At 35.8% G+C, this 25,921-nt stretch overlaps 5 protein-coding genes across 6 annotated transcripts; 2 read left to right on the top strand and 3 right to left on the bottom strand.

Annotated features, from left to right (window-relative positions):
- Positions 1 to 396: 396 nt before the first annotated feature.
- LOC113760829 (calreticulin) lies at positions 397 to 4,097 on the top strand. Its single transcript, XM_027303564.1, has 14 exons — positions 397 to 572; positions 1,407 to 1,514; positions 1,609 to 1,801; positions 1,889 to 2,147; positions 2,231 to 2,287; positions 2,379 to 2,426; positions 2,527 to 2,613; positions 2,694 to 2,751; positions 2,839 to 2,906; positions 2,993 to 3,088; positions 3,195 to 3,242; positions 3,411 to 3,440; positions 3,555 to 3,665; positions 3,764 to 4,097. The coding sequence occupies exons 1-14, from the start codon at positions 461 to 463 to the stop codon at positions 3,773 to 3,775; spliced, it is 1,287 nt and encodes a 428-aa protein (XP_027159365.1). The 5' UTR covers positions 397 to 460; the 3' UTR covers positions 3,776 to 4,097.
- Positions 4,098 to 4,863: 766 nt separating this feature from the next.
- On the bottom strand, positions 4,864 to 7,554 carry LOC113760259 (histidine kinase CKI1). Its single transcript, XM_027302816.1, has 3 exons — positions 7,084 to 7,554; positions 5,734 to 6,921; positions 4,864 to 5,140 (listed from the first exon to the last, which is right to left on the bottom strand). The coding sequence occupies exons 1-3, from the start codon at positions 7,552 to 7,554 to the stop codon at positions 4,922 to 4,924; spliced, it is 1,878 nt and encodes a 625-aa protein (XP_027158617.1). The 3' UTR covers positions 4,864 to 4,921.
- Positions 7,555 to 8,046: 492 nt separating this feature from the next.
- On the bottom strand, positions 8,047 to 10,346 carry LOC113760258. The gene is made up of 5 exons (XM_027302815.1): positions 10,178 to 10,346; positions 9,872 to 10,093; positions 9,123 to 9,779; positions 8,111 to 8,266; positions 8,047 to 8,064 (listed from the first exon to the last, which is right to left on the bottom strand). Exons 1-5 carry the CDS (start codon positions 10,250 to 10,252, stop codon positions 8,047 to 8,049), a joined length of 1,128 nt encoding a protein of 375 aa, XP_027158616.1. The 5' UTR covers positions 10,253 to 10,346.
- Positions 10,347 to 12,958: 2,612 nt separating this feature from the next.
- Positions 12,959 to 14,447, bottom strand: LOC113763270 (universal stress protein YxiE). Of its 2 annotated transcripts, none has more exons than XM_027307030.1 (4): positions 14,071 to 14,447; positions 13,852 to 13,958; positions 13,449 to 13,567; positions 12,959 to 13,287 (listed from the first exon to the last, which is right to left on the bottom strand). In XM_027307030.1, the coding sequence occupies exons 1-4, from the start codon at positions 14,270 to 14,272 to the stop codon at positions 13,194 to 13,196; spliced, it is 522 nt and encodes a 173-aa protein (XP_027162831.1). In that variant the 5' UTR covers positions 14,273 to 14,447; the 3' UTR covers positions 12,959 to 13,193. The 2 variants fall into 2 exon arrangements, with proteins under 2 accessions (XP_027162831.1, XP_027162832.1); XM_027307031.1 differs by having other exon boundaries at positions 14,092 to 14,441.
- Positions 14,448 to 18,153: 3,706 nt separating this feature from the next.
- Positions 18,154 to 25,875, top strand: LOC113762817 (dihydrolipoyl dehydrogenase 2, chloroplastic-like). The gene is made up of 15 exons (XM_027306419.1): positions 18,154 to 18,675; positions 18,846 to 18,992; positions 19,252 to 19,386; positions 19,535 to 19,652; positions 20,356 to 20,480; positions 21,159 to 21,284; positions 21,404 to 21,484; positions 22,845 to 22,907; positions 22,994 to 23,068; positions 23,159 to 23,237; positions 23,319 to 23,419; positions 24,110 to 24,223; positions 24,349 to 24,462; positions 24,884 to 24,955; positions 25,494 to 25,875. The coding sequence occupies exons 1-15, from the start codon at positions 18,325 to 18,327 to the stop codon at positions 25,545 to 25,547; spliced, it is 1,755 nt and encodes a 584-aa protein (XP_027162220.1). The 5' UTR covers positions 18,154 to 18,324; the 3' UTR covers positions 25,548 to 25,875.
- The last annotated feature ends 46 nt before the right edge of the window (positions 25,876 to 25,921 follow it).

The raw sequence follows: 25,921 nt of genomic DNA, 5'->3' as shown, positions 1-25,921 counted from the left end.
TCCATTCTATCCCGTGTCAAACCTTCTGAAAAATTAAAAGTAACCCCATTTAAATTTTTTTTCATTGTCTTTATCTAAATAATTAAAAAAAAAAAAGCAAGTTAGGATTTAAGTCTGACGTGGAAAATCTCCTAAAACCCCAGGAGAAGGGCTAATCCGTCATTACACAGATGAATCCAGTGCCTGCATCTGCCGAAGCAGGCCTGGGCGTTCAAAGTCGTGGTGGTTCCCAATAACAAAAAGCCACGTCGCAGAAGTGACACTCTGATCATACGTGGCTTATAATAATTGGACCACGTAATCAAATGGAACCACGTCAGATTCCGCCCAAAATCTTCCTTCAGCGTAAAACCCAATGGGAAACCCCATCAAAATCAAATTATAAATAGGACTCTCTTTCTCTCTCTCATTTTTGCAGTGCCTCAGTCCTCACTCTGAAATTCTTCTTTCTCGATCAGCCATGGCGTCGCAGCAGCGGAGAATAAACCCTAGCTTTCTCTCTCTATGCCTTGCTCTCGGCCTCCTCTTCGCCTGCGCCTCCGCTAAGGTCTTCTTCGAAGAGCGTTTCGATGGTATCTTCACCTCCCGATCTCTCCCTCTGTCTGTTACTTGTTCTTTTTCTGAATGTTGAAGTAGTAATTGAGTTTGGTTTTCAGTTATTTCCAATTTTTCTTAGCTTTACTTGTCGAAATTTGTGGAAGATCGGATTTGGATTAGCGGTTGATGTATTGATTCCAGTTTTCTGATTGGATGATTTGAAATGTGAATGGAATTCTGGTCTGTTGCCTAGATCTGTTGATTCCGTCGATATGAAGTTGAGACTTGGATTTCTTTTTGATGATTCGATGTAATGGTTTGTCGGATGTAATTGATCTTTTTTTTTGTAAGTGAGGGCTGTTTTCTGGGCAGTACGCTTGCTTCCCGGATGTTGCTTGGTTACTAGATAAGTTAGAGGTGTGATTTTGTGCGATTCCAGGAGGATGATGGTGATGTTAATATGATCTGTTTATACAGCTTTCCAGTTGAGATGTTTGGAAAGAATTGAATATGTTAACGGTTTAACAATGTTATTGTGTCGGTCCTAGGTGGCTTTGAACAATGTTTTCGTATTGCTGATGATTAGTGTTATCAATTGCACATTGTTTCAATTGGACGACTATGTTTCTGTAGAATAATGTACAATCATGAATCATGTCAGCTTGTTATTGTGATTTGGACACCCCACTGGTGCTAGACTGAAGGAGGAATGTTGGTAGATAGCTTTCTTAGATATCATTTTCTGTCCAAAGGGAAGTCTGTTAAAATGTAAAATCAGTTTCTATTTGATTTTTGTACTAAAATGAATGTACAAGCAATTTCTATTTGATTGTCATACTAAAATGCTTTGTGCTGATAAACACTTTTAGATGGATGGGAGAAACGGTGGGTAAAGTCTGATTGGAAAAAGGAAGATAATACTGCTGGAGAGTGGAATTATACTGCTGGTAAATGGCATGGAGACCCCAATGATAAAGGTAACCTTTTTTGCCCTGTATTCTTGGTGCACTTTTGGAAGTGAACTTGGAAGTTAAGGATACATTGGATCTTAGCTTTGATGTCCCAATGCAGGTATTCAGACCAGTGAAGACTACAGGTTCTATGCCATTTCAGCTGAGTTCCCTGAGTTCAGCAACAAGGATAAAACCTTAGTGTTCCAATTCTCCGTGAAGCATGAACAGAAGCTTGACTGTGGTGGTGGCTACATGAAACTACTCAGTGGTGATGTTGATCAAAAGAAATTTGGTGGTGACAGCCCATACAGGTCATGCCTTAGAAATCATTGTTATTTTCATTGTATATTCTTTAATTCCTTCAACAGTGGTTGATTCTATAAAACTTTTATCTTCAGTATCATGTTTGGACCAGATATCTGTGGGTACACAACCAAAAAAGTTCATGCCATTCTCAACTACAACGAAACAAACCACTTAATCAAGAAGGACGTCCCATGTGAAACTGACCAACTCACTCATGTCTATACCTTCATCCTACGCCCAGATGCCACTTACAGCATCCTAATTGACAATGTTGAGAAGCAGACTGGTAGCTTGTATTCTGACTGGGACCTTCTTCCACTGAAGAAAATTAAGGATCCAGAGGCCAAGAAAGTAATTGCATTTTCATTTCCTTTCTGATTAACATCAATTGATATTTTGCTGTGGTTATGGTATTAACTAGGCCTTTGTGACAGCCTGAAGATTGGGATGACAAGGAATACATTCCTGATCCTGAAGATAAGAAACCAGAGGTGAACAAATTCTTTCTTCTGTTTGCCATTTTTTTTTGGGTTATTCTAGCCAGAAAATGATGATAAGAAGCACTTTTTTCTGTTCATACAGGGTTATGATGACATCCCTAAGGAGATTCCCGATCCTGATGCCAAGAAGGTATTTTTCATTAGAATCCTGTTTCCTGTATTGCCAACATGCACCTATACTCTGTTTGGAGTAGTGATGATGTTGCTGATGAGTTGTTTACAAATTGTAGCCTGAGGACTGGGATGATGAAGAAGATGGTGAGTGGACGGCCCCAACCATTCCCAATCCAGAATACAAGGGTCCGTGGAAGGCCAAGGTGTGTTGGATCTGAATTCGGGTTTGATTGCAATGATTCATTGACTAGTTGTGTTTCTCACTATATTGTTTCTGTATCAGAAAATCAAGAATCCTAACTATAAGGGAAAATGGAAGGCACCTTTGATTGATAACCCAGGTTTGCCCTCTTTTTGGAATGACCATGTACTTTGTTAAACCATGGATGTGTAAGTTGACTCGGATTGAATGTTGCTTATGCGTGCAGAATTTAAGGATGATGCAGATCTATATGTTTACCCGAACTTGAAGTATGTAGGCATTGAACTGTGGCAGGTGAGATTGCTTCTCAAGTGTTGGAGATATTGTTTCTTCTCATTGGATTCAACTGATTGATGGATGGAAATATATGTCCTCTTCAGGTGAAATCTGGAACTCTATTTGACAATGTATTGGTATCTGATGATCCTGAATATGCTAAGAAGTTGGCTGAAGAGACATGGGGCAAGCATAAGGATGTATGTGGAATTTTTTTTCCCCAAACGATGCACAAAAAATAAAAAAATAAAAAGGTTTAAATTACTTTCGTCGGCTTGTTGACACATGAAAATGTTCATGTTGTAGGCTGAAAAAGCTGCTTTTGATGAGGCAGAAAAGAAGAGAGAGGAGGAGGTACTTTTCATTAATTTTCCTCTGTTGCATGATGTCTTGAGTACATTTGAATTCCATTTCTGTATAGTTTGGACTTTGGACTTCCTTTATACTGCATTATTTGAACAGTGATCATTTGATTATGAAGAGACAACTTATATCTCGAACTCCTGTCTGATTTTGTTTCAGGAAGCAAAGGATGACCCAGTCGATTCTGATGTAAGTTCCTGACTAAAATGTTGTTCTCAAAAGAGACTCTTTTTGCTCCAGATTTTAACTGTGATATGTTCTTATTACGTGCACTTTCTTAATGGGAAAAACTTGTTCTTTTAGGCTGAGGAAGGCGATGATGATGATGCTGCTGATGAAGCAGATAGTGATGATGCAGACACCAAATCAGAAACAAAGGAAGATGTTACTGCCGCAGCTGAGGAAAATGTTAAAGTAAGGGCTTGTCTGATCCTTCAGTGCTGAGTTAACTATGATGATTTGTTATCAGAAATTTCAATTGTTTTAACTCTCTTACTTCCACCCTTTTGCAGGACGAGCTGTAGGAAAGTACGTGCGAGTGCTGTGGTTGGCCCAACATGCTGCTGCGAAGAAGAGCTTTGTTGGCAATTGAGCTCTCGACATTTTTCCTTTTTTTTTTTTGGCTTTTAGCTCTAGAATTGCTGTTTAGGGAAAAAAGATATTGGAGGCTCTGCATGAACTTGGTGTTGCGATACTTCTTTATTCTCATCTGGCTCAGCCATTAGAACCAAAAGAGAAACATGCCTGTTTTAGTTTTAGATTTATGAACAGCCTGGACTTGGAACATTAGCGGTGTTGAGATTGATTTATTTCGAAGATTTCAGCATTAGTCTGACATGGATGATCTTGCATGTTTTGGAATTAAAGCCCCATTCCGTCAATTTGTTAACTAAGCTGTAAAACTAAATCCCCTTCAACAACCATTGGCTATGCGGCAGCTTTGACCCTTTGAGAATTTGTTGCATTACCAGGAAGTCCCACCAAAACAAAGAAAAAAGCACGTCCCCTGTTGAAGATTTAGGTCCGTCAGCAACACGAAACAGCTCCACTAACTATAGCTGGGATGTAACCTGCACTTGGGAGACTCATGCCGGAATTTTACTTCAAAATTTCAGGTCCTTGCGAAGTGAAAACAAGACAATATTGAACCACCTAAATCAACATGAGCACAAACCTTTGTTCCAGTTTCTTACTCTAATTTCTTTGGACTAGAAGTTTTTGAGTAGAAATGCCAGGATATATATACGCGTTTGTTCCTATTTCCTTTACTGGCAAAAGATTTGAAAGTAGAAATGCGAGGAATTACTAGTAGTGTATAAACGGTTTCTTCCTATTTCCTTTCCCTGTAAAAGGCGTAAAAGAGTTCATATCAGCTTCCAGCACAAACATTCCATTTTTCACCCAAAATCAAAGATGAACAAAGTCCCGGAAAACTGAGTAGTATCTCCAAGAACTTCCACTTTATTTTCAAGCGAAGACATAGAGAGGAAGACCAGAAAATTTGGTGTGTTTGGATCGCAGATTTTCAAAGAAAAATTTCTACATTTTTTCGTGGGCACATTTTTCAATCACCTTTTTACCTCACGTATATCAAATCATTATCGTAATTTTTCTACAAAAAGTCCAAAAAAATACAATCCAAACAAATAAATAAATAAACCATTCAACAGTCAATGTTTGAATTTGCGCTCAATATCTCTAATGGCATCCATTAGTTTGTCTGCATCGAATGGCTTGCACAGATGAAAATCCATTCCAGCGTCAACAATCTTTCTGTGTTCTTCAGGCATAGCATGGGCTGTTAGTGCAAATATGGGAATATGGATGCCGTGAATTTTCTCTTCCTTCCTTATAAGTCTTGTTGCTTCATATCCATCCATTACTGGCATCTACCAACAAAAACAAGTTCCAAGCATGACCATCAAAAAGCTTCATATAGCAGTACGAACTATACATTTGTGGTCACTATCACAAGAATAACTTAGTTTTCAAAGACAGCTTCAATGAACTATGAGGATGGAAAATATTTAGGGTTAAAAACAAAAAAGCCCTATATGGTATACCTAATACATAAAAAGCCCCATGTGATTTCAAAACATACAAAATGACGCCTCATATTTTGAACTAAATTGTAAACTAATAGAATTCGTTAAAATTAATGAAAATGACGGTCTCAGCTGTTAAATTTACTGGATTCCGTTAAATTTTCCGTTAAGTTTACCGGATTCTGTTAGTTTACAATTTAGTTCAAAACATGAGGTGGTGTTTTGTATGTTTTGAAACCATGGGAGCTTTTTTGTGTATTAGGTATACCACGTAAGGTTTTTTTGTTTTTAACCCAAATATTTATGATGTTCAAAGTTTTTTCCTGAAAAAATGTGAGAGTTACAGCTTATCTGAAAACCAAAAAAAGAAAAAAAACCGAATTTGTGACAGAAAAAAAAAAGTCAAAATATCAGAGTCAGTAGGATCTTGAGAGTACCTCACAATCCATTATTATGAAATCATATGGGAGAGTTTCCTGATTAATTTCCTTCTCATCATTCAGGACCTTGCAGACTTTGTCGAAAGCCTCCTTCCCATTCTCACAGACTTCCACTCGAGCACCGAGTTTGGAAATCCTCGTGCTGGCTACTCTACGTAATACCTCGAGATCATCTACTACCAATACAGATTTTCCCTTGAGTGGGTTTGGAGAGCTTTGGTCAGCAGCTGGATCATGTATTACAATCTCCTGGAGTTCTTGTTTTTCGTCTGTTGAAATTTTGCCGTTTTGAAGCTCAGTATTGCTGGAGAATTTAACCAATCTATTTGGAGGTACAGTAGTCTCAGAGGAGCCCTCATTTTCTTGAACTGCTTCAGCTTTAACGATCAACGACTCAGGTGGAAATGCACCATGAAATACAGGAAGAAGTCGTAGCACGCCATATAAACCTGATCCATGCAAGGGTTTCTTTAATATGTAGTCACAAGGAATTAGTGGCCTTTGCTCTTTCACGTCTCTTGAATTCCTTCTAGGAATAATTGAATTGTCCCAGTAAACAACCTTACACTGCAAATTTCGTGTTTCCCTCTTAAAGCTGGACAAAGCTGCACTTGCTTCCAAGGAAGGTCCAATAGCCGCATCAATCACGATCAGTATAAAATTTTGGACAGCTTTGGAGTTGAAGCTTTTTCTTTGGGGGAGATGAGCTTCATGTCCATCTGTAGCACCTGAATGCCCTTCATTCAATCCTGAATTAGAATTGCTGGACGCGGACAGGTAGTCAGGCGGACTAGATTCGGATTTCTCATGCAGATTAAGCTGGAAATGGTCCATCTTTTCCTTTATCTTATATAGAATACGTCTTAGATCTTTATCTGTCTCTGCAACTGTTACTTTTATGCCAATATTCTCAATTGCTCTCTTGGAAATCTTTCTGCGCTCTTTACTTGCAAGTAAGAGCACGACATGGGATCCCTCCAATCTTGTATTGGGATAGCGAATATGTAATTCAAAATAATGCAGAAGATCACTTGAAGAAACTCCATTTTGCATATGGTTTCCATCTTCATCCATGACAGTGGACACCGGATTGCATACTGTCAAAAAGACACTGAACCTAAAGCAGGTTCCTTTTTCTCCATTTTCTTTGTCAACGATTCTGATTTCTCCCCCCATTAAACGTACCTAAGCCATGAGCACTGTGTTATACTCAATAATTTCTAAGAATAAAGACAGCACAAGGATCATCCCATGACAATATTTTTATTTTTCTAATTTGATGATTCAGTTGATGAAACAGCTACTAAACTAAATGATGAAGTAAAGACAGCCAATGCAATTTCTTACCAAAGACTGAACGATGCCGAGTCCTAGACCCCATCCTTGTTGTCCAGCAGCAGCGACTGTAATCTGAACATAGTTTTCAAACACAGATTTTCGCCTCTCCTTTGGAATCCCACAGCCCGTGTCATCCACCTCGAACACGAATTCCATACAATTAGGATTTTCATGAACTGTATGGATGTCATCAAGCGAATGTAGGCTTCCACTGTTCTTGTAACACAACCTTGAGAGACAATTTAATGTGCTTCTGCGGTTAGAAGCAATTATAGCATTCTCTTTACTTGTTTTCCTTGCTATACAGCGAACAACAACATGGCCTTCTGTCGTAAACTTTATAGCATTACTTAGCAAATTCTCTAGTATCTCTTTGAGCCTTCTTCTATCACCCCTGACATGGCGAAACTTTATAATTGAGAAATCACATTGGTCAAATATGACATCTATCCCTTTCTTAACGCCAACAGGATAGTACATATCAACAACGTCTTCAAGGACCTGTTCCAGGTTAAACTCTTCTTCTACAAGTTCTGTCTTACCAGCTTCAGTTTTACTTTTATCAAGAACTGTATTTAGTAGACCTACAACAATTGCCAAAGGACAAAGAGAAATTATGACTGCATACATGTTGAAAGAAATTGAGAAAATGCATGTCCACATTTATGAGAAACAAATATCTTGCAGGCTAGAGTGAAGTGAACCAGAAATTGAATGAGTACTCATCCAGCCCCAACATATTATCAATATTCACTTCAACTTCTCTAGACTTCTAACTTGATTAGTCCATTATGAATTGAAAAACAGAATGGTTACCTAATAGATCGTGTACATATGTATCTAGTTGTGACAAGTTGGCTGCCAACTGAGAATTTGGGACGACATCTTCACGACAAAGCTCTATCAAGCAAGTTATAGCTGTCAAGGAAGCACGTAGATCATGACTATATGTAGCAAAGGCATTCGTCTTGCTCATGCTTTTGCGCTCAGCTTGTTGAGTTGATTCTTTTTGTTTTACGAGTGCATCGCACAAAACTATCTCTCTTCGTGCAGCTTTCAGGATCAAAAAAATGAAGAGGCAAAGCGAGACAACTGATCCCACAAGCGTAAGAACAAGAAGCATGATGGCTAGCATGCTGCTTTTATGGGCAGCAGCTTCGTTTCCATCTTCCGGAAAAGCCAATACATATACCTAAAATACAAATTAAGACACATTTGATTATCCAGTTGATTTAGTTCAACTTGTTACTATTAGTAGTTAAAAGCAAAAGGCATTTCCAATGTCGTATAAAGTGTTTATGCTCCAATCAAGTATGCCAGGATGATAGGCTGACGGTTAAGGACGACGAATCCCTATGATGGTCTGCAATCATGGATATAAAACTACTAAAAAAGATAGACATACTGAGTGTAAGGCTATTATATCATTCTGTTAAGCAGAGTAATTCATCCAGTTCTTTCGGACAATATTGGTTTTAGATAATCAGGGGACTGCCTATTAGATCTCATCAGAATTTGGTTTCTGGTAAAATGAAAAAAATTCTCACATGATTAATTCAGATAAGCATACTGCAGGATAGTTGTATTTCATATATAAAGGTAAACAACATCAAGAATAAGCATTAGGGAGACATTTCAAATTCTGTAAAATTGCATGAACCTAAAAAGGGTAGACATCCTATTTTGTAACATGAAGCAAAACGCTCTTATTAGTCACTATTTATTCATTGTTGAACTAAAACTTGTATGAGCAATTAGAAGTCTGCAATTAGCATGAGCACTTGTAGTCAATGGCGTTGCTTCGACTTCTTTTGTCATTTTTAGCTATAGTTCTTTCCATGATCTAATCAGTCACGTATGCATCGATCATATGACTGTGACTTTGCAATTCAAGAAAAAGTGGATGCAATAAATACGGTAAGATGCTTAAATACCCAATGGTGTTGTGAGCAATGTATGTGCTAACTTCATGCTTAGTTGTTAGAATTAGTCAATTTCTAAAGAATCCTACAGTATTTTTCACGGATTTAGCATTATTAAGGACTTACTGAATCAATTCCTGCAATGTCAACAGTTGAGCAATAAAATTTGTGCTTCTTTTCATTGATCTTCACATCCAAATGCTCTAGATCAGCATCATCCTCCAACTTGCAAGAAACATTACTGACTACATCTTCGTAAGCACCATTTTGTTTCTTCAACTTCAGTGAATATGTTCCGTTGTACACAAAAATTTGAGTATCAGCAAGCTCTTTCTCAAAAAGTACTTGGCCATCATTCGAAGCTAGGTGCAAGTGACTGCCATGAAAATCTAGATGAGAAAACTGATTTTTAACTTCATCTGCTGGAAAACCTATTGAAATGAGCCCCATTCCAACCATTGGAACATTGCTTTTGAAAAGGAGATCCTGATTCTTCCCCGTCTCTAGTGAAGGATATGGTAGTATCCCTCGTGGGCCTTCTACAAATCTCGTTGAGTTAAATGCAATAGTATAGTTAGACTCAACTGCTTCACCAAACAGCTTTCCAGTGTCACGGTTCACAGGCTGAGTATATGATGTTGAAGGAGCTGAAGAGTTCGAGAAAAATGCAAATGTTTGCTCATCATTGCGGTAATAGGAGAACTCCCATCTGTCCAACCCCATGAATTCCACCTCTGTTACCCGCGGGATTGTTGTAAGTGCTTGAAATAGTGACGGCGCAATCTAAGCGAATTGAATGAAAAGAAAGAAACCTGTAAAAACAACTAAGAAAATTGTATCAAATTTAAACAAAAAAAAAATTTATTCTTGCTTACATTTGCTTGGATAATAGGAAATGTTAAGTCCGTTCCATTTAGTTTTGCACTGAGCACCGTAGCTAGATTCAAGGCAGAAGAATTCAACGGATGAAGCATGCTTGTGGCGTTTTCAACATCTCTAATAGTTTTGTTGCGAGCTTCATCTGCTTGCAAAACTATGATATGCTCAACTTGATTGATCTTCAAACAGACCTCCATGACCATGTAACATGCTATTCCCTGGATTGAGATTTTCAGTCAAACTAAACACAATTGTTTAGGCATCAGCCAAAAAACAAAAAAGGAAAATGCTGCAGAAATTACCAGGAGGATTAGAAAGAAAAGAGGACGAGTAAATATGCAACAACAGCGTCCCATCCTGTTAAAAGGTAGCCTCATTCTGTGAAAATGAAGTGATAAACCTCACCACTACGTAGGATGTCTGCCCATGGCTCTGCAGGATGGAGTTATTAGCTGAGTTAATGGCTCATGCTGTGACTAACATCCATAACACACTTCCTTTAGCTCATCATGTATGATGCATCAGAATTGAACAAATTTTGTTAATATAATCGCTGAAGCAGTTTATTGTCTTTGTTTCCTGACATTCCCCAGAATCCGCTATTGCTGAACTCCCACTAATACCTTCAACAATCTGAATTAATTTTAGCTCTGTATAACAATACACAACAGTTTCATGCTTACAGAATTCGTATAATTTTACACATCCAAATTATGCAACCATTCACAATAACATCAACATTGAATTTACTGCTATTTTGACAATTCACGTAGGAGTCTTGTTTGCATGTACCATTATATACATGTCCAACCAAATGCGAATACTGAAAAGCACTAAAAAACCACCAAACTTATGCCCAAATCCAACATGCTAGAGGTTGCTATGGATCCGGTCATTTATTTTCAGAAGGCAAGGGAAGCACAAGAACCACTATAATCAAGATGAAACTCCAAAATAAGTACTAATTCTTTTCTGGGATCCAATTGGAATCAATTTTTTTAACAGGATATCGCTTGCCAAAACCCAAAGAAGAAATAAAACTTTAAACCTGTGTTAAACCCTGTTTTATAAACGGTGTTTTGATGAATGTAGAGAAATCGAGAACTTTGGATGCTGAATATCCCACTTACCAAGCTACGAAATTTGAGAGAAGAAAGAAAGAGTTAAACAAAAACTTGAGAAGAAACAAAGAGCTAAAAGGAGAGAATAACACTACAGTAGAACAAACCAGTTGCGATAACTCATGCACAAAAAAAAAAAAAAAAAAAATCTTCTGTTAATAAGATTCTTGGAGAGCAATCAGCAGGGAGAGATTTAAGGCTAATGCAATACAAAGTCATACGGGAAATTAACGTTTGATTAACGTTCTTGGGATATGATTAGGATAGAGATTGACGGATTTTGGACATGCTCATCATTTACGTAATCTGATTATTCTCCGATTAAAACTTCTTTATTTTGTGAAGAGATATTCATGGAAATATCTTGTGATAGAATCCTTGTTCTCAGCAACTATGGAACGGAGAATCTGCCGTATCCAACTTAACAAGGAAAACAAGTTACTGACCAAAAAACTACCAATTTTCATTTTCCTTGTACTCCTTTTTATTCTCAACCTTATCCGGCTATTAGTAATTGTATGCAATCTTGTGTTCATACTTTTTTAGTTCTTGGTAGTTTTGTTTTCTTTGTTTTTGGGTCAAAACTCCAGTTTACAAAAATAGCAACAGCTTCAGATCATCTGTTATGTCAATTTTAGGAGCACTTTAACAGTTTTAAGGAGACATGCGATGTCCGCTCTCTTAAAATATAGAAGATAAGACAACATATTAACGGCAAATACGTCCAACAATCATGCGTGAATGTTTAGTTCATTGATTGTATTACGCCCACCATTGTGGGATCTTTGTAAATCTTATCAGCAGAAAAAGAACAAAAGCTCAAATGTTCCTATGTTGAATTGGACTTGAGCTTATATTTAATGAATGATATTAGGTAATAGGATTTTTCTGACGGGTGTCCTAAGTCCCTAGTTAATACACTAGCATTCATCAAATTTATCATATATATATATATATATATGTATGTGTGTGTATATGCACATACTAACAATTATTTTTCTTATATTTATTTACTTTTTCTATTCAAAATTGTCTACCCCCTCTTATATTTATTTACTTTTTCTAATTAATTTTATATTTTAAAAAATATAACACTTTAAATACATCTTAACAAGTGCCATATTAGAGAGACAGTACATAATATGTGGTTTGGGTGACATTACAAAGTAGAATTTGACTAAAGGATACTTATCATGAGCACACTTTTAAGAGAGACTAGACATGTTTTGATTGTTATCTTCTAAAATTTTTGTAGAAAAATGTGTAATGATTTAATGTACATTAGGTATAAAAGTGATTGCGAAATATGCACACGGAAAAGTGTAAAAATTTTTGACAAAAATGACAATCTTTTTGTTTTTTTGCATAGAAGTAGATTTAACTAGAAAAGGTACCTATATACAGACATGCTATAGTTCACGTGATAACATCAATTGGGGATCCAGTGTGTAAAGGAGAGAGGAACCAGAAACAGTAGAACACACACTGCTGCAATGTCTTCTAGCAAGAGAGATTTGGAAAGTAATCCCAATAATATGGGATGGAGCCAAAGATCAATAAGGCAATTTCAAAAGATGGTGGAGCAGAATCACCGGTGCTAGGAAAAGACTAAATGGTAAAAGCCCATTGACCTCACTGCCAATATTCTGTGGCAGATATGGAAGCAAAGAAACAAGAAGGAATTTGAGAACCGGACCAACCATCAACCATGCAGAGTTATTCAGAAAGTACGCAAAGAATGGCTGGAGCAGGAGGAAATATGTTCAAACAAAATCAGATTGAACAAAGAATGGTTGTAGCACTTTTTATGATGTGATGTATGTAAGATAAAAAGTTAATTAAGAATATACAAAAGTGAGTTGAAAAATGTGTTTATGGTGCAAGCGAAATATTATTTGAAATAATAATGGTATCCAAACAAACATATTGTTTCGAATGATAACAACAATATTGGTCCAAATGTTAGTTCATATGCTTTAGGCAATTTTTTTTGGATGAGATTATCGCTCGAATTGTAAAGCTCTCTTTAGAAAATCAATGAAAGCATCCTAACGTTTCAAAAAAAAAAAAAAAGTACCGTAAGTTAAACAGGAAAAACAACATAGAAGTTATTTTTGCAAAAAAAAAGAAAAGAAAAGAAAACTTGCTATACAAGGAGTAAATGATCCACCAAAAGGACAGAAAGGAGATTTATCAACTAGTTTCCATCATGGGATTTGGGCTTTTTCACTATCAGAACTGGACACTTGAGGTTCTGTGCACAGTGATGGCTCACACTTCCAAGAAATGCCCTGCCCCAATTCCAAAAGACAAAAACAAAAAAAAAAAATCAAAATCAACCAACCATTACAACAATAATGAAAAGAGATTGCAATAATAATCATCAACTAATATAATTAATTACAGGGATTTATTTAAAAGATCAAAAAAAAGGAAAGAAGGGGGATTCCACCTCTTGATGAGCCCATAGCCGTGACTTCCCATGACTACCAAGTCCACGTTTAATTTCTCTGCCAGTTGACAAATGATGTCCCTTGGATCTCCATGCCCCACCTTAGTCTCCACCTTAATCTGTGCACCACATCCACACCCAAACATCATTACTCCTAGATCGTAAATATTATATTATTATTTTCATACCCCTACAAAACCCAAAATTTAAAAATCCACCCCCTTCCTCATTAGCGGTTATCTAGTATAGAAGGGAAAATGCTACATTTATTAATAATTTGTCTAGAAAAAACCCTTTTTTTTTTTTATAATATCGAATTGTGCCCCAAAAAAAATGGATTTTGATTGTATAATTTGAAATGGATTTCTTTAGGAAGAGGAAAAAAAAAAAAAGAATGGCTTACGGCATTAAAATCCTTGCATATTCGGTGGGCTTTCTCAAGAACGCATTCTGCAACTTCATGGCTATACTTCTCCATTGAGGCTAATATATCAGAAGAGAACAAATACCCTGCAAAAACAACCAAAATAGTAAGAAAATTTAGACTATGACATTTTAAAAAATGCCCATATAAATAATTAGCTCAACCACAAAAAAAGGAAAAAAAAAAAAAAGAAGTCACCTGGGAGGTGGTCTTCCTCACCTGATCCATCAAGGGTAGAGTAAACAGCTCTAGGTGGCCTGGCATAGACGAGGACAAGGGTATCTTTGGAATTTTCATTGACAATGTTGGAGAGACACCATGACAAAGCATAGGAGCTCTCCTCCCCTTCATCCACTGCAACCAGAATCTTGCGTTCTTTCTCCGCCACTTCAGAAGCCATCAACCACAGATTTTCTTCTTCTTCTTCTTCTTTTGCTCCTGGATGCTTAATTAATAGAAGCTTGTGACAATTACAAAACTTTTTTTCTTTTTTTGGTGCGTAATTAAGCTCTGACTATGGAATATTTATATAGTGTGTGTGAGTGACTACTGTGTGTCCTGTGTGTGGAGTCTGTGAGAGAGTCGTGTGGGGGGTGGCGGCGGTTTGATGGTTTTGAGCTTTTTGTAAGTTTAATAATGCTGTTGGCGGCTCGTGGGTTCTGGGCCATGGACCATGGTTTTTATTTTACTACTACTCAACATTCAAAAAAGATATTAAAAGTAATTTTGTTTGATAAAATGATAAATATTTTACAACATCTCAAAATAAAAACATGACATTTTAAAAGGGAATGACTTTTTTAATTATTTCACTAGCCTCCCTTTTAAGTTTTAAAAATTATATTAATATTTCTTGAGATTTATTATTTTATATTTATGAACGGTGTGTCTGATAAAATTGAAGTTTGAATTCTAAGTTTATTAAATTGTTAAGTAATAAATCTAATACATTTGAGTGCATATCACATTCAGTGATAAAGTGAATAGTTTATCACTTAATTTTGGAAACATGTTTTGTTTAGGAAATTCAGTGCTACTTAATTAATTCATATGTTCAATTTTTCGTTATTATATGGTCTGAATATGTTAAGATCTGAATCCGTTAAATTTAAATGTCGAATTGGATTACCAAACAGAGTCTAAGTCAACCAGCAATTAAAAAATGACACTAGAAAAGAGAGAGAATAACATACGATTCTACCATTATCCCTCATCTATTATATTATTTAATTAATTTAACACTTGCTTATATATTAAAAAAAATACTTTAAGCACAAAACTTTAAAAAGAGTACTTTTTCTTAGGTGGTTTTTGTGGCAGGTGTCTTGGCGAGAGCGTAGTGGCGCCGCCGTGTCGCACTTTTTTTTTAGGTCTCATGTGATTAACACGTGTGTTTGGATAATCATGAGATTACAAAAAAAAAAAAATTATTTATAGTAGCGTCACAAACATAATTTTGAATACATCTTTTCATTTTTTTAATTATCTTTTTATCTCATCTGCATCATATCAAAAACAAATATTATAGTAATTATTTTAAATAATTTCTTGTCCAAACCAAAGTCCTGTTTGGCAAACAAATTTTTTTTCTAAATTTGTCTGCTACAAATTTTTTAACAATTTTAATTATATTAATCTCACAAAACTTATCAAAATTTTTAAATTATATATTTCAAAATATCTAAAAGTTTATACACTTCAAAAAAATTTTCTGCAACTTCTACGATAAATTACAGTAAAATTTTAAATAAATATCGAAAAAACTCAATTGACAAACGAGCTCAGGTTTCGGCTCAACGAACCACATGATGCTCCCAGGCTCTCACAAATTCTTTTGAGGAAAGTTCCATAGTTGCCAACGTAGGCGAGAATGTCAATAATGTACTTTTTCACTTTAAAATCTAATCCAAATCCAAAATGCTCATGTATTATATATATCCAGATTCAGCATTGAATCTCTTGTTACCCTTTTTTAGTATACGCCAAATTTTAGCTAAGGAGCTTGTTTCCATGCAGTTAATGACCTTAAATTAAGAGAAACATGTTACCCTGTAAACGTGGTGTATTCCAAAAGCCAGACTGATTCTTGTAATTATGCCCAAGAACCAGAACTTGTTATTTGTAATACGAAATAGGGCATATGAACTTCCCCTTTTCATAAAGATACAAAGTGAAAGATTTTCCATTTTGATTGCTATCTTCTGAAATTTTTGTAGAAAAATATAGGGAAAATGACCTATTTCATCCCTCACATTTCACAAAAATATTCTTTTCATCCCTTACTTTTAAAATGAAGCAATTTCATCCCTGACATTTCAAAATTAAAACTATTACATCCTTGAACCCAATTTTCAATCTGAATCAAACCACCTATCAACCTGATTACAAATTTTGGAGGTATAATTGGTAGATCACTTGGTTAACTTAACTTGAATATAACTCAACTTGAATTCCTACATTGTCATTGTATACATTGATGTTTTATGTACCTACCATATCATTTCAATTTAAATTTAAACACCAAATTTTATATTTGTTATACACATCTAGACTCGCAAGCGAATATACTAACGATGCATGAAAAGATTTACCCAAAAGAAAAACCCGACTATTCCAAGACAAATAATGGCCTTTATGTTATAATGTTTTTTTTTTTGGTTTGATAAATGTCATGTGAATATGATGAAATTGATCGAGTGACCTATCAACTCTATATCCAAAATTTATTATTGGGTTATTGGATGGTTTGATTCAAATTGAAAATTAGGTTCAGGGATGTAATAGCTTTAATTTTTAAATGTCAGGGATGAAATTACTTCATTTTAAAAGTGAGGGACGAAAAGAATATTTTTATGAAATGTGAGAGATGAAATAGGTCATTTTCCCAAAAATATATTGTAACGATGTGATGTGATGTATATAACTTGTAAAGTACTAAAAAAGTGATTAAAAAGTATATTTACAAAAAATGTTAAATTTTTTAAAACAAAAAATAGCAATCTAAACAAGGTTGCATCTAATCTTTGCCGTCTCCACTCGAACAAGTCGTAAATGCTCAGCGTGCCATCTAGTATTGCCTTGTACGTAGTGTACCAACGCCAATAAGACATTACAAAGTAGTGTTGTTCAATCACATATTGTCCCTCATAAGTATACAAATTCGTCCCGCCATCATTACTTGATAATTAATGATTGATACTAATGCATCATGCGGCGATGCACATAGAACGTGTAATACCTTTACATACAAACCTCAGAAACTAGCTCAATAGGTGATCACAACAACGGTCATGCCATCAATGACTTTGTTTGGGAGGTAATGTTATGTACGTGCAAAAATTGAATTTTAAATTCAAATTTTACATAATTGTAATTTATGCAACGCTGGCAACAGTATATGCATTATTGGTATAAGAAAGATTAATTCTTTCTTTGGAGTTAATTATTTGTAAAAAATTTATTTGCTTGCATCATTAACGCATTTTTAAATCATCTATTTATCTTATGTCAAATGAGTATTACAATTATTTTTTTTTAAAAAACTATTCTAATTAATTTACTGTCCAAACACACTCCACCACGGCTACAAAAAAAGTTTTTTTTGTTATTATTTTGAGGATTTAACTCATGTGCTCTTGTTTTTAGATTGTTTGCGTGGCTAATCAGCTTAAAAACTTGACACAAATCTTCAAAGCTTTTAGGTAAACAAAAGTGATGTCAATGATATCTAAGAAGGATATTATGAGATGTAGCACAAACCATTTCCAAGGAAATTATGTCAAATATAAAGAAATGCAACAAAAGCAAGATAAACCATTTACATATAAGAGAACTTAGAACTCCATACCAAATACTAATATAAACACTCATATGAAATTTCGGTAATCCGAATTCTCAAACTTTAGAAGTTTAATATTTCTTTAAAAAATAATTATATCCATTTATTCACTTATTAAAACACTTATAGCACTTAAATACATCTTTCTATGCAAATTCAAATATACTAGTTCTTTCTTAATTAAGCAATTACATAATGAGTTCTAAATTTGTCTTTGTTACTTATAATATATTCAAAACCAAAATGATTCAACACCATTATATCAAAAATAAAAAATAAAAGTGACACCTATTTCCTCTTTTATTTATTCTCTAATAAAAAAAAGGGCAAAAAAAAAAAAAGCAATCAAAGAAAAAGAAGAAACTATTAAAATAAAAGAGAAAGGAACAAGAAAATTAAAAAACGAGCGCTAAACGACTAAGTAAGAGGTTGGTTCATCAAACGCCGCTTTGTTAACTCCGCCACCTCCAACGGACTTCTCGAAGCCTTCCCTCCTCTTCCTCTACATCACTCTCCCGGCGGCCCCACTTCCGCTCCCAAACAATCTCCATTAATTCATCCTCTACTGCGTGAGTGTGTGTTTTTGAACCTCGAGTCCTCGAAACCTTTAAAAAATGCAATCAGCAATGACAATGTCCCTGGCCTCGCCTTCCCTAACAATTGCCCCGAGATCCGACTGCTCTTCTTCCACTTTTCTCACGTCGCGATCGCTCCGGTTCTGCGGGCTCAAGAGAGAGGCGATTTTCGGACTGAATTCTTCGCATTCAGCTGCAGCGAGATTAGTTTCCTCCTCCTCGGCTGCTGTATTTTCTTCTTCGTCCACAAAGCAGCGTTTGAATTTGAAGGTTTCGGCTTCGGTGAGTAATGATAATGGAACTCCGTCGAAAGAGGGTTTTGATTATGATCTCGTAATTATTGGCGCTGGTGTTGGTGGTCATGGCGCTGCACTTCATGCTGTAGAGAAGGTAACAATGCCACTCTGATCATTAAAGAAAGTGATGAAAGAAGCTGGTGGCTAACATCAAGCAGGCATTTTGTTTGACTGCTTATTCACCATATAAATGCATCTTGTGATACCTTTATCAAATTCTTGAATTCAGTGAAAGTGATTAACTGACAAATGTTTTGTTTTCAGGGTTTAAAAACTGCCATCATTGAAGGAGATGTAGTAGGAGGAACATGTGTAAATAGGGGTTGTGTGCCTTCCAAAGCCCTCCTAGCTGTTAGTGGTCGTATGCGGGAGCTTCAGAATGAGCATCACATGAAGGCTTTTGGTTTACAGGTAGGCATTTTTGGTCTTGTTCTTTTTGCTGAGAAACCAAAGTTTAGTCTCTTGAATGTTTCAGTAACTGTTTTTGGGCCAGCTGTAAATTCAGCATCAAGTTCATGAAATGGTTGAACTTCTTGTATTGGCACAAGTTACTGTCCAGTGTCATATTTCTTACAAAATCGCCGAAGTTTGCATTGCAACCCTGAAATGCTTTTATTTCTGTTTTCCCTGTTTTCGACAGCTTGCTCACTTTTTTAACCTCATATGATAGGTTGCAGCTGCTGGATATGACAGACAAGGAGTTGCTGATCATGCAAATAATTTGGCCTCCAAAATTAGAAATAATTTGACAAATTCGATGAAAGCTCTTGGGGTAGATATATTGATGGGTGCTGGCACAGTTTTGGTAAGCTGAGCTATTCATCGAAATTTCTCAAGTTTAAGTAGGTGTTTTCTGTGTAGAAACGGTCATTTTTAAGTAAAAGGGAAAGTGGTAGTCATTAGATCACATATACGAGGCTTTGTCATTCATTTTCACATAACTATATTTTCAGGGTCCACAAAAGGTGAAATATGGAAAGGCTGGCGCTGGAGAAACTGTAATAACAGCAAAAGACATTATAATTGCTACTGGCTCCATTCCCTTAGTGCCAAAGGGAATTGAAGTTGACGGTAAGTACTCATGTATTTGTCCTTGTGTTGGCACATGTTGTAGCTCGTCTGTCAATGTTTAATTTCTAGCTTCTAGTTTGCAACGAAGTTGCTGCAACAGTTTCTATCGGTATTTAGATGTAAAATTGGTTTAGTTTTGGTATGCTTACTTTCATTGCAATCTCAAGGAAGGTAATAAAGTATATGCAGGATGTCTGCCAGATTGATCTTGAAAATTTGGGATTTACTGGATGTTAAAAGTTTCTGCTGTATTTAAATTGTTGAAGAGCTTATAAATGCTAATGTTCTGAATGTGTGCATGATACCATGTCTCTCAAGTGATGTTCAATAGCCTCAAACTGATTTGTAATTAAACATTTCAGATTATTAGGTTAATTAGTGCCTAAAGTTTGTGATTACCTATAACTGCAAGCGATGAAGAGTGCTTCTCAATTGTGTAGGAGGAACAATTTTAGCAAAACAATCGTGTTATAATTAGCTTGCAAGGAATTAGACTTGGAAATTTTACTTCTTGAACTGCTATTATGTTTTTGTCATTCTTTTAGTTTTGTTGCTCATAGTTGCACAATGCTTTTTTCGTTGGAGGGTTGAACTGTTATAATCGTGTTCGTCTGTCTTGCTTTTTCAGTCCTCCAAATCTTCTAACTGAATACTATTGTTTGCCAAGATTAGATTAACCAATATCATTGATAGTTGCCTGCAGGTAAGACAGTCATCACCAGTGATCATGCACTCAAATTGGAATTTGTTCCGGAGTGGATAGCGATAGTTGGAAGTGGTTACATCGGTCTCGAGTTCAGCGATGTTTATACAGCTCTTGGAAGTGAGGTGAGAGCAGTTTGTGCTTAAAAAGTTGTTTCATTTTTGTTGAGAAGCAAAATTTCTCGTCATGATCACAAAAATTTTGTTCTACTTTAGTCCTGTTTAGGGAGAGCTACTCCTCAAAAACCATCTTCTTTTACTAAAATATACGTTTTGCTTTTTAACTGTTTTAATGAAACTTGCTCTTCCTTTCTATTTCCTGATTTGGTATCACTTTATAGTTTCCCTAAAAGAAAGTTATGGGACAGGGTATCTATGGAAAAGAATGTATCATCATTAATTGTTAAAGGAGTTCGACAACCTGACAAGGACAATAACGTTCAATAATCATTCTCCATGTTTGATTTATCAAATGGAGGGGCTTCAAAGCTGTGGAGTAGCCAACTTCATAGAGACTAACTAAAAGCAGGACAAAGAAACATATAAAACATAGGGAAACAACATTTAGTTGGAACGATCCAGTTTTAATTTGTATGAATTGCATAACCCTTTGCAATCTATTACAAAACTTTGATTGACTGAACTTTGTTTCTGATTGTCCTTTGAAGAGCCTTCTGCGACATTGGTCATTGAACATTTTCAAATGTGTAAAACTAGGAGTGCATTATCTTTTTGTGTTTATTTTTGCTTCCACTCACCCTAGCAAAATGGCTTGTGTCACAAAGTTTCATCTTTATTGCACAGGTTACATTTATTGAAGCTTTGGATCAGCTGATGCCTGGCTTTGACCCTGAGATTGGAAAGTTGGCACAGAGAGTCCTCATAAATCCTCGGAAAATTGATTCTCATACTGGTGTGTTTGCCAGCAAGGTATGTCACAGTTCACAGTCCTTTTTCTAGTTACAGGTGCAATGCTGCTATTAATATGTACGCTGCTTTCCTGTTTGTGCCTTTTTAAATTCATTTTCATTTATCTGATACTTTTTCAGATAACTCCAGCAAAGGATGGAAAACCAGTGATAATTGAGCTCATTGATGCCAAGACCAGGGAACCGAAAGGCACTCTAGAGGTAAGTTAATAAACATTCAGTTAATGCATGAATTCTTAGGTCTGTACATCTGAAAGCAGAGTGACGTTCATTTAATATGTCATTCTTAGGTATTCAGATGTCATTGTACATAATTAGTGCATTGGATCTCGACATGATTCTTGGGTCTTGGCACAATATATGGTTGACCAATCATGATCACTGATTCTCGGAGACAGCTTCCTAGTATAGAGTGACAAGATTCTCTAACGTAATTCATTCCAGATCTTTTGTTGAAGAAATTTCATCAATTCGATACAGATGTTTGGTGAAGAGTTAGTTAGCAATTTAATGGATTTATTGCAATGCAAAATATGCAAATGGAGGATCAGGATGTGGTTGACCTTATCATCCAATATAGGGTGTATTTGGATAGAAATTATTTGTCAAAAATTTATTTGCTTGCATCACAAACACATTTTTCCCATACACCTTTCTATCCTTTTAATTACCTTTTTATCTCACATACATCATATCACAAAAAGTGCTACAGTAATTATTCCAAATAATATTTCAAATAATCCAAACACACTCGTAGTTCCCGTAAACCTTCCCATTTGTTAGTTGTCGGCACTTTCAATCATATCATATACTAGCTTTAATTGTCTTAAGGACAGACATTTTGAAAGAAATTGCAGCAGATATCAGCATTTGGCAAACACAAAAACTTTTGCCCCTTTGTTTGAGATGTAGCTTGATTTTCAACTGTGTGCTAATCATTACAACTTAAAAAGTGTGGGGTGGGAGAAAAATTCGCTCAATAGAGAACAGTATATAGGGTTTCAAGTGGGTACCTGAGAAGAAGAGAAGAATATTTTGAGATTTTAAGTGTTATTATACTCAAAATTCGGTTCTCTTCATTGCCCACAACAACCAAATCATGTTATTGGGAGATATTTCAGCAAACTTGTTATGACAGAAGTGCATCTTCTCACTGTGGGTTTAGATTACCTTTTTCTCATTATTGTTTAATCATTATCATAAGCATGCATTGAGTAAATAAAGTCTGCTATATGTGCACTTGAGATGGAGACATCAATGATGAAAGAGAAATTATTAAAACTTTAAGTTATTTTGTAGTAGATATGCTTTTGTCACTTGTTTAATTTTGTTAAAATTGGGAACAATTTAAGTGTGCTTAAAAGAACCTTGGCTCAGGAATTAAAATTTCTGCAATTATGAGTTTGTAAAGCTTACAATGACTATCCTTTTTCAATCCTCCAAAGTGTGCTTTCTATGATCAAATCTTTTAGAATTCAGTCCTCTGTAAATTCCTTTGATTCTTAAATCCTTCTCGGTGGCATCCTCGCTCACAACATGTTTCAACTGTTATTTACCACAGGTAGATGCTGCTCTTATTGCAACTGGTAGGGCTCCATTCACTGAAGGACTTGGCCTGGAAAATGTTAGTTGACTAGTTTATTAGTTTTCTGAATGAATTACAAAATGAGATCATAGCCTAATTCTATGCTATTGGCTTACACATTTCAGATTAATGTACAAACTCAGCGTGGATTTATACCTGTAGATGAGCGCATGCATGTAATAGATGCTGATGGGAAGTTGGTCAGTCGCGGCCTTCTTTGCTCGTAATGTGTCAGTGATGTTCTGCTGGTATAGGCCTTCCTTTTATTGATATAGATCTCTCATTTATAGGTTCCTCACTTGTATTGCATTGGTGATGCCAATGGGAAGATGATGCTTGCTCATGCAGCAAGCGCACAAGGAATCTCTGGTGATTACCTATTCTGTATTCTTTCACTGTGTTGTTCTTATTTTCATATATGTTTAACAATGGGTACTGCTGCCATCGTAGTTGTTGAGCAAGTTACTGGAAAGGACCATATTCTGAACCATTTAAGTGTACCAGCAGCATGTTTTACCCATCCTGAGATCAGTATGGTTGGACTGACAGAGGTACAAATTGCTTCACCAATTCTTATTCTTTCATATATTGTTGTTTAATCAATTTTTGGTGCATTAGAATGTAGGTATCTGTGCACATTTCACATGTACTGGTGTATCGTAATAACGGTTATGAGTTGCTATCCATTGAAAACTCAAACCCCTCTTTGTTCAATTAACTTTTACTGTACTATCATTTTTGTGAAAAATAAATTTTTTATGAAGATTACTGTGTGTGTTAAATGTTAAAGGAAACTTTCCTTTTGAAGTGGATCAAGTGATACTACTAAAGCTGTATAGGGACACTCTGCAACTATTAATTGGAATCTGACATCTGACTACTATGGGTTGATCCAGGATCAGACTTTCTTTGTTAGTATCGTTGACCAAGATTGACTGTAGGATAATTTAGAGCGCAAATCTTGCAATGGCTACTGTAGGTTGAATCTTGAGTGCGTCTCCTGTGTATTATAGATCTTATGACAACCATGTTGATTGGTTCACCTTCACTGAGGTATTTCTGGAATGTTTGCTAAAAATCTAGATTATTGCCATGTACCTTAAATATTTAACCTTTAATACAAGGCAAAGAAACTATTCGCTTAAGACATTGGATAGGCAAGTTAAGTCTTATGCTTGGCAAGCATGTGTCTGAAAGCTATTTCATTGAAGGTATGGGTGAATAAATTTCATTTTTTGCAGCCTCAAGCAAGAGAAAAGGGTGAGAAGGAAGGATTTGAAGTCAGTGTTGCTAAGACAAGCTTCAAGGCTAACACTAAAGCCCTGGCTGAAAATGAAGCGGAAGGACTTGCCAAGGTTGTACTTGTGATCCTTTGAGAAAATGGACATGTCTGTAATATACATTCACTTCCAATTTATTCCTTGGCTCTGCCAAAATTTTGGTGTTTAGTTAATCTTTTCAAACCTGTGATTTGATGCAGTTGATCTATAGACCTGACAATGGAGAGATCCTTGGAGTTCATATTTTTGGTCTGCATGCTGCAGACCTCATACATGAGGCATCTAATGCTATAGCTATGGGGACACATATACAGGTACACATCTGCTTTGGGAATTTGCATGCTCGTGCATAGGATATATGCTAGTGTTTGAAAAACATCTTAACAGATGGCAGAAATGGAATTTCCTTGGGCACTTTCGTGATTAAGAGAAACTAGGACAAATCATGATTGTATGAAGAAAAGGGTTGAAGCAATAGCAGCAATATCAAAATTGGAATTTCTTAAATTCAAAATGATAGTCTTCTAGGTTGTAAAGCAGTTGACTGCATGGTCTATAACCTTTGAGTATATCAACATCTATTGGCATATTTAGAAATGCTCTTCAACTTCAGGGTCTTTTTTCACTGCAATTGAATTATTTCTGGAACCTCCTTTTCTCTTGTAATTATTGTGTGCTGCTGCTTTTTTATCTTTCTATCTTGTCCACTTTATTGCTTCTTTTTGCATTACCCAGGACATAAAGTTTGCTGTTCATGCACATCCAACCTTGTCTGAAGTGCTTGATGAGCTCTTCAAAGCAGCCAGGGTAAACTTTTTATCCCCTCTCTACTTTTTATTGCACCAAAAAAAGCCTCTTAGGATACTTTTAAGAAGAACATTGAGGAAATTGCTTTAAAAAATCACAATGTGAAAGTTATCTTTGACTGCTTGCTCAAAGTTGTCGCTATGAGAACTTCAATGTGTGTCACAATAATCCTTACTACCAAATCTTAGGGCTGTTAGTCATTATCTAGACGTAAATACAGATAAAGCACCTAAAAGTATGGAGTATTTTTTTTTCTCAATTCTAAAAATCTAATGAGGGACTGCCAAATCTACCAAGATACCTTTACAAGTTTGCATGTACAAAATTGCAGGTAAGTAGGAAAGCTTCCTTAAGTCCTGAACTGAGATTCTCTGTCATTTTATCCTGGTACTCTAAGCAACCTATTTTTGAACGAATAACTAGTGCTAAATCGCAGTTTGCTTTCCTATATCTGCAATGTCTTGTCTTCTCTCTGAATTTAATTTAAAAGTCAGCAACAGCTATTGAACCAAATTTATCTTTTTTGTTCTTGTGGCAGGTTAAAGTTAACGGTTCTATTCGAGTGGGTATGCAATTTGCTGGCCATACTTAGATTAGTCGGGGAATGTTTTTGGGAGTATGTGTTGTTACCTTGCTTTTGGGACCTGAGAAGAAGATTCAGGTCCAAGAGAAAGGAGCACTAGAGCAGCATATAAAATTGCTCTTGCTTGCATTTTGGTAGCATTTTCGCTGCACATTCAAGCCATAGACAGCCTTTTGTCAAAGCCATCGTCATTGTTTGTTGTAGAAATTATTCTCCTTGAAAATAATTGGAATTCTAGCTTATGACAATGAGATGAAGTTTTGGTCACAGTCCAAGTACAAAGGATTTTGGTGTACCCTGTGATGAGCTTCAAAGAAAATCTGATTTGTACTTTGTATTCTCGCAGTCATATGATTTATCAAGGGTCGAATTGACTCGAAAAA

Source organism: Coffea eugenioides, chromosome 2, assembly GCF_003713205.1.
Source record: "Coffea eugenioides isolate CCC68of chromosome 2, Ceug_1.0, whole genome shotgun sequence".
Taxonomy (NCBI): domain Eukaryota; kingdom Viridiplantae; phylum Streptophyta; class Magnoliopsida; order Gentianales; family Rubiaceae; genus Coffea; species Coffea eugenioides.
Note: the sequence above shows the minus strand (reverse complement) of the source record. Positions and strands in the feature narration are given on the sequence as shown.

Bases quoted from the DNA above. Each gene is read 5' to 3' on its own strand.
- LOC113760829 (XM_027303564.1), top strand. From the start codon at position 461: ATGGCGTCGCAGCAGCGGAGAATAAACCCTAGCTTTCTCTCTCTATGC. The intron at 573-1,406 runs GTATCTTCACCT...AAACACTTTTAG, and splicing joins CTTCGAAGAGCGTTTCGATG to ATGGATGGGAGAAACGGTGG. The intron at 2,148-2,230 runs GTAATTGCATTT...CCTTTGTGACAG, and splicing joins AGGATCCAGAGGCCAAGAAA to CCTGAAGATTGGGATGACAA.
- LOC113760259 (XM_027302816.1), bottom strand. From the start codon at position 7,554: ATGTACTATCCTGTTGGCGTTAAGAAAGGGATAGATGTCATATTTGAC. The intron at 6,922-7,083 runs GTAAGAAATTGC...CTCATGGCTTAG, and splicing joins TCGGCATCGTTCAGTCTTTG to GTACGTTTAATGGGGGGAGA. The intron at 5,141-5,733 runs GTACTCTCAAGA...TTTTGTTGGTAG, and splicing joins TCATAATAATGGATTGTGAG to ATGCCAGTAATGGATGGATA.
- LOC113763270 (XM_027307030.1), bottom strand. From the start codon at position 14,272: ATGGCTTCTGAAGTGGCGGAGAAAGAACGCAAGATTCTGGTTGCAGTG. The intron at 13,568-13,851 runs GTAAGCCATTCT...TGTGGTGCACAG, and splicing joins TATGCAAGGATTTTAATGCC to ATTAAGGTGGAGACTAAGGT. The intron at 13,288-13,448 runs GTGGAATCCCCC...GAATTGGGGCAG, and splicing joins GGCTATGGGCTCATCAAGAG to GGCATTTCTTGGAAGTGTGA.
- LOC113762817 (XM_027306419.1), top strand. From the start codon at position 18,325: ATGCAATCAGCAATGACAATGTCCCTGGCCTCGCCTTCCCTAACAATT. The intron at 21,485-22,844 runs GTAAGTTAATAA...TATTTACCACAG, and splicing joins AACCGAAAGGCACTCTAGAG to GTAGATGCTGCTCTTATTGC. The intron at 24,224-24,348 runs GTTGTACTTGTG...GATTTGATGCAG, and splicing joins AAGCGGAAGGACTTGCCAAG to TTGATCTATAGACCTGACAA.
- LOC113760258 (XM_027302815.1), bottom strand. From the start codon at position 10,252: ATGAGGCTACCTTTTAACAGGATGGGACGCTGTTGTTGCATATTTACT. The intron at 10,094-10,177 runs GTAATTTCTGCA...ATCTCAATCCAG, and splicing joins TTTTCTTTCTAATCCTCCTG to GGAATAGCATGTTACATGGT. The intron at 9,780-9,871 runs GTAAGCAAGAAT...CAATTCGCTTAG, and splicing joins TTCCTATTATCCAAGCAAAT to ATTGCGCCGTCACTATTTCA.